Consider the following 14,564-nt stretch of genomic DNA (forward strand, 5'->3'; position numbering starts at 1 on the left):
TCCAGTTCAACATAGGAATGAGTCAGTAGGTGCAGAGGGCAGATGGGGTCTGGATCACTGGGAGCACAGGAGCAGGATGTGTAGCTCCAACCATCATGAAGCAGAATCCAGCTGGAGCTGGTCCTTCTCTGGATGCCTCAGGATTCTCACAGGGTTGGCCTTTGTCTACTGAAGCTGGTACAATCTCCAGATGCCTCGGGATGGGTAGAAAAGTACAGAACAGATGGAGAGAATTAGCGTAGTTGCCATTCAGGATAGATGTACTGAAGTATGAGGTTATGAGATGAGTTACTGCTGTAACAATCTGCTGTTAATAAGACTCGTTGAGAATGGGCCAATCACATGAGCCCAAATATTTAAAAACAATATTGATTTGCTAAGAACAAAAGTGGACGATTTTAAAAAATCCAATTAGAGCTCACATATATTAATAGGTCACATGCTTTTCACAAATTTCAATAAATAAATTATATTAAGAAATACAGCAGAATATTGTGACTAAATGACTTTATTTTATTATTAAAATAAATAATTATTATGTTAAATAATTCCATGGTGAAGTTGCATTCTTCTCTGCCTAAATTTAAGCGGGCGGCGCCCCAGTGCCCTTTATTGACTGGCCACCACTGGAAACCACCAGTGCAAACACTGACCACCTGCCAAACAAACAGATTCTCTTCAAAATAGCAGTAACTTTCACTCATCTTCTATACCGGTCGCAGAGACCCGATGCCTATCTCAGGGCACAAATCAGGGTACACACACATACTGTATACACACATACCACACACACACATTACGGGCAATTCACAGCAATTATTATTTTATATGCACATCTTTGGACTGTAGGTGAATCCAGACTACCCAGAGGAAACCGACCAAGCATGGGGCGAACATGCAAATGTGTTTAAGAAATCTGAATTAATATTAGATTTTTTCAAATAGATTGATTATTCAGATTATACACAAACACTGAAGCGAAGCTTGATTTAGACTGCACTTGGGCAAAACTAAACAATTATTTATTAAAAATAAATATTATTTTAAAACTTAGAATTAAGATGATTGTATTTAAATGTCAAATGTTTACATTTCTAACGTCATTCAATCCTGCCTACGTAATGATTAATGTTTCATTTGATTCACCTAAATGATTCGTTCATGATGAACCGATTCGTTAGTGAATCATATCCCTGATGTGTCCGTGCGACTGAAAACCCCGCAGGTTTCCTTTAAACAGGTCCTGTTTGTTTACCTACAGATTGTGTAGATTAGTTAAAGATGAAAAGTCTTTCTGTTTACAGCAGATGAGTGAAAATAAATCCTGACAGAAAGGAGAGACTTTGGAGGATTTTCTCAGGTGAGTCCGTGACTGGTTTCTGGAGCAAAACTGAGTTAGCGCTAGCTTAGCCGGCTAGGCTAACTGATGATGAACTCACTTCACACCATTAGGATTTAACTTTACAGCAAATAACTTTAATAAATTATAATTAACGCAATTTATTCCGAAATAAATACGCTATTTTCCTCTACAGTAATCGGGTGCACAATGTGACGTGAAACAGGCCGCGGTTAGCATGCTAACGCTAACTGTTGTCTTTTCTAAGGCCTGTAAACAATGAGGTGTTTATATATTTATTTGCAGTGAATGTTTGTAAGAGACAAAAAATAATATAAGCTTATTATTTCATGTTTTATTCGCAGCAGACCAAACCCGTCATCAGTGTGATTATTAATGTAAATTTGGTTTTAGCTAGGTAGCGGTGTTGCTAAGTGGGAGGCTTTGTGTGTGTGTGTGTGCGCGCGCGCGTGTGTTTGTTTGTGAGTGTGAGTCTGTACCAGCGGGCTGTAAACACACACACACATCTCAGACTAAATGAATCCCCTGCTTTACCACATGTTACACAACAATATGATTAAGGAACATTACTTTACACAAATACACTATCTGGTGATTAATGTTAGTAATAATAATAATATTTATTTAAATATCATCATTATCATAAAAAAAGAAAATAGGGATCCAGGGATAAGTGAGTTAATGTTTCAAAAAAATTAATTTTACTTGTCAATGTCTGTGTTGTTAAAAATGTGCAGTGTGTTTTCAGATTATTTTTTAATATTAGTTTTTTTTATTCTAAATTTGTCATTTGAATTGGGTAGTACTTTATAGTTTATCTACTGATCTAAAAAAAATTTGTAGTCTAAATTATATGAGTTAAGATTTTTCGGTAAAAATTAGAATCACCAGACCCTCACAATACGATGTGATTCGAAGTCGATTTGATTCGATTTGTATTGTGACTGTCAGTATCACAATTTTGTAAATATCCATATTCTTTATATATAAATTACACAGGATAAGCAAAACTTGCGATTTTACTTGAATTTACTGACTTGTTTCCCGGAAGATGGATAAAAGGGTGAACAGGAAACAAAAACCTTAAGAAAATGATATACGACTCCGCCAAATACACAGACACATTGATTTGCACTGGACTGATATTATCTATATTAGTCTTTTACAGGACCTCTGTCTTCAGCGAAATACAGTCAGACATTTGCAGGGGAATTTTGACTTTACATGACTGCTTCACATGGGATTAAGTTCACAGACAACCTCCGCAGTTATTACAAATCACACAAGGTCACCAGGTAATACTAGTCCTGTGCAAATAGGGCTTTAGCAAATTTTTTGCTCCTTAACTAACCATGACCCATCCACTCAGGACCCTGTGCTGCCTGCCAATGTGAGAATTGAGACCCTCCCATTTTATCCAGACTTGGAATCCAGTGCCTGGCGGTTTGGCCATTGAGTGGGACTTAAACTCCGGCCTTCCGCATGGCAGGCAATAAACCTACCACTGAGCCAACAGTGCCCCCCTCAACAGAAAACATATATAAATGAAGCTCTATTTAAAAAAAAAAATCTAATACACAAGGTGACATGCAGTGAAATGCTTATACGCTTAGACATGTCTGTTATAACTCACTGTTAAAGATATTTTAATTGGTATTAAAAGTGAGGTGCTCATTAGGAACAGACAATATGGAAAAATCACCACATCACAATACTTGAAATCATCACGATTTTAATGATATGCAGAGCTGATGTTGATAAGGTGTCGCCAATTAAGCGTCTTCAGGGTTTAACAGGTCAAAGGGGATCTTTGACCAACTTTTATAAAAGCTGAAATAGTTAACGTATAAATAATTTTCAAATATTCTTTTAGTTGCTTTTTATAATGATTACAAAAGTAATATGTGACTACAACTACACAATGTATGATATAAAAGTGTTATTTGACTAATTAGATTTATTATTTACCCCTGCCTGCTTAGACATAACTGTAGGTGTTTTATTCCTCTTAGATCACAAGTGCTGGCACTGGAGACTCCTTCCATAAATGGTAAATAAGAATCTCCCTAGAGGAAACGTCACCATATCTGTGATTAACGATGTTTATCAGTGTAGTGTGTGCAGTGAATGAGCGGTTGCTATAGAAACCATAGATCAAGTGCATTAACAGAAACCCGCACTGAGTCCAACAGCACTGTGGTGAAACTGTCAGATGTTGATGTTATCCAGGGATTAAAAGTCAACAAGCAAAGAGAAACAGTTGGTTTCTAGAAATGAAGGTGTTTGTGTATCGTGTCCTGGTGACCCTCCACACATCTGCGCTGTAACAGGGTTCGGGCGTGTGATGGTGGTTGTGTGATGGTGGCCGTGGCCGTGTGATGATGGGTGTGTGGTTTTGGCGTGTGATGGTGACCGTGGTGTGTGATAATGGCGGTGGCGTGTGATCATGGTTGTGTGATGGTGGTGGCGGAATAAAACACTCCAGTGAAGCAGATCAGCAGGACGGGATCTACTGAAGGTTATTAGTGTGTGATTTTGGTGGAGATGGTGGAGAGGAGTAGAGGTAATTAACTGTTTTAAACCTCCAGCAAAAAGCCTATACATGTCACAGTGGCCATTTTATTAGGTACAGGTCGGGTTGCAGGTGTATAATTAGTGACTGTATCAGAATTACCTGATATGATAATAAAACTTGGTGCGTGTCGTGATGTTTAGTAGTAAAGCTGCACACACTTTGTAATGTTTAAGTACAGGATGTAAAATGTTTCACTGATAAATAATTTAATAACAAATTCATATGATGAAGCACGGCAGTTAGGCCCAGATACTTAAAACATTTTCTGGACCAATCATTTGAATAAGTATATAAATGTCTTAAAATAGATTTTATGTGTAATAAATCTTTTAGCTTCTAGAGCTTCTGTTGGTTTGTGTGTTTAAAATTGATCTGTATTTGCTCCTCTTTTTCTCTCAGAATGGCGGGCTGCGGGGAGGTCGATCACTCTATGGACGCACTGGCCTCAGGTAAAAAAGTGGGCGGGGTAAGAGATGGCAGCGGAAGCCCCTCCCCCTCTCCTCCCCCTTCACTTCCTGTCCCGGAGTGCGCTATATGTTTGCAGAGTTGCGTCCACCCGGTGCGCCTCCCTTGCGGCCACGTCTTCTGCTTCCTGTGCGTAAAGGGCGCGTCCTGGCACAGCAAGCGTTGCGCACTGTGCAGACAGGAAGTGCCCGAGGACTTCCTGGACCGCCCCACGCTTCTTTCCCCGGAGGAGCTGAAGGCCACAGCGACAGGGGGGAGGAGTTTAGGCGGCCACGCCTGGTACTACGAGGGCCGTAACGGTTGGTGGCAGTACGACGAGCGCACGAGCCGCGAGCTGGAGGAGGCGTACCGCGAGGGGAAGAAGAGCGCCGAGATGCTCATCGCCGGCTTCCTGTACGTGGCCGACCTGGAGAACATGGTGCAGTACAGACGCAATGAGCACGGCCGGCGCCGGAGGATGAAGCGTGACGCCGTAGATGTCCCCAAAAAGGGCGTGGCTGGACTGAGGCTGGATCCAGAAACCGCAACAGGGTCCGGGTCTAATTCTGTTCCTAGCTCTGGATCCGTTTCCCCAGCGTTTCCGGGTCCTGTACTCATGGATTCAGGTGTAAATTCAGACGGAGGAGTGACGGAGAGCGATGTCAGAGAGAGAGACGTCCGGACAGAGAGACAGATGAGAGAGAGACAGAGGGACAGAGTTTCTCCTGGCTTCTCCGATTCCACAGCTGCCGATTCGACGCCGAGTTCAGAAGCCACAACATCGGAGAGGGAGAACTCGGCAGACGGAGCTGACGTTAGTGGAGCGAGTCGCACCCAGTCTTTGTTTGCTCCGCCTCCAATCCGTCCTCCCATCATGTTGGGCGGCGACCGCGACCTTCACCATAACCCTCAACTCGTCCAGGCGTTCGCACAGCTCCACATCAACCGCGCCGCCCCGGAAGAGGACGAGGAACAGGAAGTGGACGACGACGATAACGGAGACGATTCGCCCACTGCCCCCGACCCGTCCGGTTACGAATCAGAATCTGGAACGAGTGAAGACGAAGACGAGGAAGGAGGAGACAATGAGGAAGGTTTGAGGCACAGACTGCAAAGTCTGGACGCTGGAGTTCGGTCACGCAGCCCAGACGGCCAGTGCACAGTGACGGAGGTGTAGCCATCTGCGCTGTGAGAGGTGAACGTGGCTAAGTCTGTGAACGTGGACGGTTTAGAAGTTAAGAAGCAGGACGTGCACTTGTGTCTTAAACGTACGAACCTTCAGCTGAATCCCAAACTCTAGCACGTGGAGAGAACATCTGGTTAATTTGGGTGTCAGGAAAAATTTAAAAACGGAAAGATACTTTATAATTGAAAATTTACTCCAGCTAGCTCGCTAGCTAATCAGCTAATTAGGAAAAAAAAAAAACACCTGCTTTCTCGAGCACTCACAGAAGCGTAACGCTAAAACTAAGACCTGTAGCTGTTACTTTATGCGTAATCTAATTATTTGTTTAATATATGTCAATTCGCTTGCCGCGGTTTCTCAGTGTTAAAAACTGCTCCCGGTGCATTGTGGGTGATGTGTACGTTAGTCGAGCCCCCGAGAGCCAAACCTGAAACCTCACATAATCATGATCGCAAAATAAAATCTGTAATCCGGTGTTTCTTTAAGAATAAATGAATAATCAGTGTAAGAACACTAACTGCGTCTGGAGTTTGGGACAGAGCTTGTGTGTGTGGTTGTGTGTGTGTTACTGACGTACATCAGATCTATATGAGCACTGGTGTAGATGTGATGTATAAACGTGTGTAGATACGTCAGGGAGGCGGAGACATGAAGTGCGATCGTGTTCCTGATGAGACGAGACACGGAGTCACTAACGAACTGCTGAACATCTGAACAAGCAAAAACAAAACAACATAATCCTGTAATTATATAACCTTCATTCAGCCGGAGTGGGGTGAGGACAGAGAGCGCTCAGTGTGTGTGTATGTGTGCGCGCGCTGTATTGTGTGAATGTTTTGTTCTTTTTTTTTTTTTTTTTTACCTTTATCCTGTCTTTCTTTGGCAGGGGTGTGAGTGATTCATACACAACTACCTTTATTGTTTTCCCTCACTCCCTCAATTTCTTTCTATTTTCTTTCTTTCCTTCTCCTCTTCCCTTCTCTCTCTCTCTCTCTCTCTCTTTCTCAGCTCTGTGTAGATGCCACTGGCGTTTTATTCTCACCGGCGTTTTATTCTCACCTCGCTGTGTTTCAAAACAAGGGAAAATAAACTAATCATTAGAAGCTAAGATCTGTCTCTCTCTCTCTCTCTCTCTAACAGGGCTGAACTCTGTGTTCCATCACATCATAACTTATTAGACCACTGACTCCAGATAGTGACGTACGTGTGTGTGTGTGTGTGTGTGTGTGTGTGTGTGTGAGCTCACACCCCGTGTATCATGTCTCCCTATAGGTTTTTTTTTTGTTGTTTTGTTTTTTAATAATGTGTATTACTGTGCTGTGGAAGTAATTTGAAGGAAGTGCTTGTACCCCAGGCTGAGACGCTATGAACTCTGGGAAATGGAATTTTATTTGAGGATTTTATTCTAGTCGTAGCTCTTCATCTTCAGCGCCGGTTCTGAGATTTTAATTATTGTTTGTTTACTTGGTCCAGATCCTTTTCATGTCCAGTGTTTTTTTTTGTTTGTTTTGTTTTTTTTGTCATCGAATATAAATAATTGATAATGGCTATAATAACTTCTTTTGCTGTGTTTTGTTTTAATGGTGGTGTGTCTTCTCTTTTGTTACTAAGTTGATTGAATTAATAAAGTGTTGTCTATTATTTGTCTGAAATGAAGCTTCCTGAGTTTAATTTCACACTTCCAATGTTAACAAGCAGGAGTGGAATCCAATTATTATTATTATTATTATTATTATTATTACTGAGAAAATACAATGGATTGTTTTTTCTATTTCCTTGGGACAATAATATTATAAATAATATACATTTATTTATTTTTAAACAGACTCCAAGATCGGCCTCTCCAAAAGCAATATCAATATACAGTCCCGATCAAAAGTTTAAAACGACTTTTAAAAAGGGCAAAAAAATCATATTTTGCATGGTTGGATCTTAACAAGGTTCCAAGTAGAGCTTCAACATGCAACAAGAAGAAATGGGAGTGAGACACAACATTTTTTGAGCATGCAATTTAATGAAAACAACGATTCAACTGAAACAAGGTGTTTTACAGCTGATCAAACGTTTAGGACCACACCTCTAAAAAACAACCCCCACCCCCCCCCCCCCCCCCCCCCCAAAAAAAAAAAAAAACAGAAATCAAACTTTCAAACATGAACTCAGTACTGAGTAGCACCACCGTTATTGTTGATCACTTCAAAAATTTATTGCGGCATGCTTGATTCAAGCGTTTCCATGAGGTAAGTGGGAACATTTCTCAAGTGGTGACAACGGCCACACGAAGGGCATCTACTGTCTGGAACTGTTGTCCATTTTTGTAAACCTACCTTGCCATCCATCCCCAAAGGTTCTTAATTGGATTTATATCAGGGGAACACGCAGGATGGGCCAAAAGAGTGATGTTATTCTCCTGTCAGAAGTCCCTTGTCCTGCAGGCATTGTGTACTGTAGCGTTGTCCTGTTGAAAAACCCAGTCGTTACCACACAGATGAGGGCCATCAGTCATGAGGAATGCTTTTTGCAACATCTGGACATAGCCAGCGGCCGTTTGACGCCCCTGCACATTCTGAAGCTCCATTGTTCCACTGAAGGAAAAAGCACCCCAGACCATTATGGTGCCCCTCCACTGTGGTGCGTAGAAAACATCTTAGGTGGGATCTGCTTGTCTCAGATTTACAGGTTACATTTTTTTTCATCAGAGAATAAAACTTTCTTCCACTTTTAAATGTCCCATGTTTCGTGCTCTCTTGCAGAGTCCAAACGAGCAGTTCCGTGACGTTCAAGGAGACGAGGTCTTTTAAATCGTTTTTGTTTTTGAAGCCCTTCAGTCTCAGATGCCGCCTGATGGTTATGGGGCTGCAGTCAGCACCAGTAATGGCCTTAATTTGGGTTGAGGATCGTCCAGTGTCTTGACGGACAGCCAATTGGATCCTCCGGCTCAGTGCTGGTGAAACTTTTTTTGGTCTTCCACTTTACCTTTTTTGTTCCATAACCCTGAGGATCATTTTAAGAAATTCCAAATGACTTGTGTCCCACCTCAGCAGCGATGGTGCGCTGTGAGAGACCCTGCTTATGTAGTTCAACAAACCGACCACGTTTAAAAAGGGAGAGTTTTTTTGCCTTTGCCATCAGAACGTGTGACTACCTGACAGAAAATGACAATGAGTCCACATCTTTGCACAGATTTGGCCTTTTAAAGGGCATGTGGTCCTCAACTTTTGATCAGCTGTAATCGTTGTTTTCATTCAATTGCATGCTCAAAAAATGTTGTGTCTCACTCCCATTTCTTCTTGTTGCATGTTGAAGCTCTACTTGGAACCTTGTTAAAATCCAACCATGCAAAATATTATTTTTTTGCCATCTTATAAGTAGTCTTAAACTTTTGATCGGGACTGTATTTAACAAAAAGAAAAAAATCACGTGAAACACTACGTTATGTTGTGGTGTTGCAGCAACACAATTGTTTTTGTGTATTAGGTTGAGTTTATTATTATTATTATTATTATTAAAATTATTTTCCTTGCACACCTGGACCCGGTGGTAAAGCTGGCTCGATCACGTTAGGTTCAACACACTTTCCAGTAATATACTATGACTCACATTTGCTCTACCAAAAAGTTTAGCAGAACATTAACAGGTCTTTAAAGTAGTTCTTAAGATCTACTGCTGCATTAAGAGTGTGTCCTGTGTGTGTGTGTGTGTGTGTGTTGGGAGAGGAGGTTGTGCTCAGAGACGAGGTGATGATCTCTTCTGGAGGTGACAGCTGTTGGCCGGAGCAGTCTTCTCATGACTTGAGACACACACATGAAGGAAGTATCATTTTCACACTCCTCCAAGCCTCCTCACACACATACACATTTACACACTACACTACACTACACACACGCGCTGATGCTCGACTGTAATGACTTAACTTCCACATCATCTCTGTAAACAGATCTTGCGTCAGCTCTTCCATGTTCTTCACTTCCTGAGTTACGATCATGTGACTTCTGTGAGGTCATTTCCTGTTTGTTGGTGATTTTGTTGTATCTAGTTCATACAGCTTGTTTTTTTTTGCTAATCTAATATGAGAAGCAAGATAGCATGAAGCTAAACATGGAAACAAAATTTCCATGCATATCAGTATATTTTCAACAAATGCCGGATGTATAAGAATTTTAACATTTCCCATCAGCAGAGGACGACGGCTGCTACCAAACCACAAGCGTCGCAAGTGACTTGTGATGTGAACCTACGATTATTCGCACTTTGTGACAGCTCATATTAGTGTTCAGCCTGCCCACCTGGTCTTAGTTAAAAACTTTTACAAAAAAATCTCTAAAACTCTTACTTATTCCTGTCCAGGGAGGTTTGGAGTATATCCCACGGTACTCGGGGCACAAGGCAAGGTACACCCTTGATAATGAGCTAATCCATCACAAATGCACACACGGGGCAATTTGGAAAAGCAGTTTAGCCTCATCTGCAGGTCTCTAGACTGTGACCAGCCAAGTACATGCAAACTCCACACACACACACACACACACACACACAAACAAGAAGACGCTTAAACCCTGGATGTGCGAGGCCACGGTGCTAGTCACTGTACACTGTACCACTGCATCCAAAACATGTAGTTAGAAACTAGCCTGGAACCTGAGAAGTGGCCATCCTAAAACCACAAACGGTTCCCTTACTGACAGTGAGTCCACTACCTGCACCATGTAGAGAAACTTCTTGTGGCAAATTTTGAACATTTCAGCCGTTTTCAAACAAAAATCACTGAGTGACAGACAGATAGACAGATGCCCCATGAAGTCCCGAAGCTGTAAAAGAGTGATAAAAAGCCTCAGAGCTCGCATAGAAAGCTCCTGAAGAAACTCAGGCACCCATGAAGAAAAATCTCCAGTAACAAGCAAAAGTTGTTTTCGCTATGAAGTTATATACGTAGAAAACACTGTGTTGCTCCTCCACATTTCTTTGTTTGGTCCAATTTTTCTACCAATATTTATTAGTTAACCATTAGATCTGTTCGAATTAGTTTGGCCTGGTTGAGTGACAGCTCCCGATTTCCTCTTTTATCATCTTTTCCTCTATCATCTTATCTTTGTTCATTAATTATTCTGTAAATACTAATTCTACCTAAATAATATTCTGTCTCATTTGCGACCCCTCCAAAGCAGTGTGGTGGTGATGAGATGTTTAGCCTATCCATTACCCTTTCTGGATTACAGAAGTGTCGTTAGTAGAGCGATGTGAGAGATCCGTGACAGATATGTATATGGTGGAATATATCCTGCCACCTGGCAAACACCACTAACCTGCTGGACAAACCACAGAGGCATGTTGAGAATCCGTCTGCTCGCGGAGTTTGTCCGCTCTGACCCTCGCTGCGCTCTGCCTTCACCAGCGTCCACCGTGTAACCTCATTTAACCCGAAATGTGCCTCTGAGAAACCACAAAGAAGCGTAAACTTCTTAACTGTTCTGAAGGTGTGGGAGAACTTCACATTGCAGCTCAAGCACTGACACTGGAGACTCCTTCCTTACATGTTACAGAAACATATTTTTCTCTTTGTAAAACTTCACCACCTTTTAAAACCTGCTGATTATTGAACGAGCCGTTGCTTTGGAAACCACAACGTATTTGAACGAACCCAATAATATTAATCTGCATCATTGTCAGAGCTGCTGTTAGAGAGAATCCTTTAAGACCTTCTGACCAATCAGTGAGCAGAATTTCGTGTTATAAAACAAGTTTTCAAAACAAGTTTGTCCCGCAGCACTGATCCTGATGTCATGGCTCGGCCCTGAGGCAGGCCGTTTGGTCATATATGGTGCTCCAGAGCTTCAGCATCGCAGTCTGAGATATTCTTTACCTTTTATAACCTATAAATATGATCATGTGGACCGAGCAAGCAGATCCCAGATCAGCACTCGTCCGGAGCTGTCCAGAGCAGGTGCCATGAAAAATAGCTGTGGAGTGTCGTAATGGAGACAGACACAAAATGTGTCATGAATTTTACAGTGAGCTGGGAATACACACTGACCTCATGAGATCAGGCTATAGACAGATCACACACATTACCTTCTCTGTTGTGCTCAGGTTCAAATGCTTTCCAAAATGAAGCTTGATTAACTTGGACTCTATTACAGAGACGACGTTCAGCCTGTGATGCTCGCTTTAGTTAGTGTCTGTGTCCTGTGTCTCCTTCAGCTTTATTACATATTTCCGTAAATTTAGCAGATGATGACAATCCTGACACACGAGCCTTTGTGTAGATTACGATCCTGACTGGTCAGAAGAGAAGATGTTGATGAATTCACTATAGCAGCGACTGTGACGGTAGTGCAGGTTTATATCAATGCACATGCCCTAGTACTGTATGTTACGGTCTCACACACTCCACAAAACTGCAAAGTGAAAGTGTGTGGTTATTGTATTGTTGACGGCGACATAAGTGTAATCTCAAGTCTCCTCAGTGATGGAGGCCATTAAAAATCAAAAAGGATTCGCCGTGTCATGGTTTGGGGTGATATATTAGATATTCAAGGGGCAGAATTTCTAGCACGCCCCTATGGACACGTTTCGGTAACATGTATGGAAGGAGCCTCCAGTGTCAGGGCTTTGTACCAGTCAGACGGAAAGCTGTAACTTCAGAACAGAAGAGTATGCACTTCTTTTTAAAGAGACACCAGTGAGGGAACTGATGCTGCTATAGCATAAGTGACAACAGGAACTATTTAAGTCATTTATAAATGGAGGAAAAAATGTAATGTGATGTTCTTTGATTTAAAGGAAATAGTTGTTGGTAAATTGCTGTGGTGTAAGAGGAATAAAACACTCAGGATGTGCTCGAAGCTCTAAGAAATATTCAACCACTGTGTTACTCAGTATTTCTACTCGGTAATGAAAATGTTTTAATTAATTTTTTATATTTATACACACTTTTCTCCTTTAGCGCTGATCTAAAATCAGTATTTAAGTGCTTCATACTGTTTATAAAGTGTTACACATGCAATACAATATATTGTGTTTTGTCGTGTTGTATACAGATTTGCCGGGGTTTTGCTTGGTGTTGTACTTTTAGTTAGTAGATGATTGGTGTGTGTATAAATAATTTCTATAGTTGTCTTTAAGGACATCTTTAGGATTAGGGTTGCTTACAGAGAACACACCATGACATCATGGAGACTCTTCAGCTGTCTGGAAGGACGTTGGTGTCTACTGCATTTGAGCGTGTACGTCTGTTCTTTAGTGTGTATCTAATCTTGTATAACATGGACTAGCCCATCTTTAGAGACCATTAGAGACAGTAATGCGTCATGAGGAATGGTTACTCGCTGAAGAGAAAGATAGAGGGATTAACACCGGGCTAAATGGAGAAGTGATGACAAGACTAAACACAGACAGACACGAAGAGACGACAAGACGATGGTCAGTATTTTTAACATCAAAAGAAGAGTTACATCAAGAGTTATAGCTTATTAGATCCAGCAGTTTGTGAATGATAAACCAGTGTGAGGGGAAACATAATATTTTATAATAATAATTTTTAAAAAAAGTTTCATGAAGGTTTTCAGTAACTTATCACCTTAAAATGATTTGTAAATGAATACAATGTCAATAGCCCTCATTACTGTTACAGGTCAGAATTAATTTCAGGTGGGGCTGAGGCATAGATGTATTTTTATTATTTAAGGTTATCTATCATTTTCTGAACACTTCAAATTCCCTTTGATTTTTATGCACTGAGTGTTCTATTCGATTCCTTAGCACTAATGTTTAATGTTTGATTTGTCCTAAGAAGATCACAGGTTTTGACATATTAAAAAAACCACAAAAACAGAGCGGTTAAGCCTTTTCTATGTCTCATAGACTTGAAAGAAGAAGAACTAATTCTAATTGCTCAGTTTTTTAAATTGTTTTTGTAGAAGATGCAAAGCTGTGTATCACCTCTGCAAGCGATCCAGAGATCCGTTCCCGAGCATGGAACATTACATTCTCACTGACTCACATTCTCATGTGGTCTCAGGGCCAAGTTCTCTGAAACGGGTCCCAGACCCCAGTGTGAAAGCCCGTTTACCTAAAAAGTTTTAGAAAGGTTGACTTAGTTCTGATTTGTAAACTGACCAACAAAAGATGAATTAAATTGCACAGCTCTACAATTAATAGACAGCTTTACTGAAACGGCTTAACATCTTACAGTATAGATCCAGATCACTGGGAAAATGCATGAATCTAATTGGCTAATTCTGCTTCACACCAAAATATGTGATGACAATAAAACATGCTCAAAGAAAAACCTAGAAATATTCAGTTAAGTTAATCATCAATTTATATCAATTTGGCACTATAGTATATCAGTGCGGGTTCAAACTCCAACCACTACTGGTTTCTCAGGATTTCAACTTTTTTTTTTTTTTACCAATAACTGGAAAAATGGGTACTTTAGTCAATAGCTTGATAAAGGAGGCCCTTTAGAGAAAATGGTGTCTGAACAAATGATTTTCACTCCAACCAAGACTTTATTTCACCTTCTCACCTAATTAAATATCTATGACACAGGCATGCCTAGTTAAAATACCTCTTTAAACTGAGTGTATATGTGTTTGTTTGTATGTGTGTTGTCATCTTTTCATCACGCACACCATCCTGTCTGTAAGTATATATAATCTTGTCCTTGGCAGTCAGTGTCTAAGATTTCTGGCACCAAAACAGCATCATGGTAGCTATTCCAGGCCCGTGTGCCACATTGCAGAGCAGGCTAGGGTGACGCTGAGAGGTGCATTATGGGTAGGAATGGGTGTCATTAGTCAGTAGGACCCCCTGGGATGTGATTAGATGGCCTGCCGACGATGCTTTAGAGTGATGAGACAAGGACAAGGAGTGTTAACGCGCCTTAATGAGGATGAAAGGATGTAGCATGAAATGTGGATCTTACAGAGAGAGAGAGAGAGCGAGAGAGCATTTTAGTACCCTTTGTCCTTTAGTCACTGTAACTTAAAAGGGTTTTT

General features: G+C 41.1%; 1 protein-coding gene across 3 annotated transcripts; it reads left to right on the forward strand.

The window, feature by feature from the left end:
- The first annotated feature begins 1,161 nt into the window (after nucleotides 1-1,161).
- Nucleotides 1,162-7,217, forward strand: rnf146 (ring finger protein 146). 3 transcript variants are annotated; one of them, XM_053483184.1, is made up of 3 exons: nucleotides 1,162-1,360; nucleotides 3,373-3,410; nucleotides 4,335-7,217. In XM_053483184.1, the coding sequence occupies exon 3, from the start codon at nucleotides 4,336-4,338 to the stop codon at nucleotides 5,554-5,556; it is 1,221 nt and encodes a 406-aa protein (XP_053339159.1). In that variant the 5' UTR covers nucleotides 1,162-1,360; nucleotides 3,373-3,410; nucleotide 4,335; the 3' UTR covers nucleotides 5,557-7,217. The 3 variants fall into 3 exon arrangements, with proteins under 3 accessions (XP_053339159.1, XP_053339160.1, XP_053339162.1); XM_053483187.1 differs by lacking the exon at nucleotides 1,162-1,360 and adding an exon at nucleotides 1,847-2,655; XM_053483185.1 differs by lacking the exon at nucleotides 3,373-3,410.
- The last annotated feature ends 7,347 nt before the right edge of the window (nucleotides 7,218-14,564 follow it).

The sequence above is a fragment of the Clarias gariepinus genome, chromosome 22 (assembly GCF_024256425.1).
Source record: "Clarias gariepinus isolate MV-2021 ecotype Netherlands chromosome 22, CGAR_prim_01v2, whole genome shotgun sequence".
Taxonomy (NCBI): Eukaryota; Metazoa; Chordata; class Actinopteri; order Siluriformes; family Clariidae; genus Clarias; species Clarias gariepinus.

Bases quoted from the DNA above. Each gene is read 5' to 3' on its own strand.
- rnf146 (XM_053483184.1), top strand. From the start codon at position 4,336: ATGGCGGGCTGCGGGGAGGTCGATCACTCTATGGACGCACTGGCCTCA.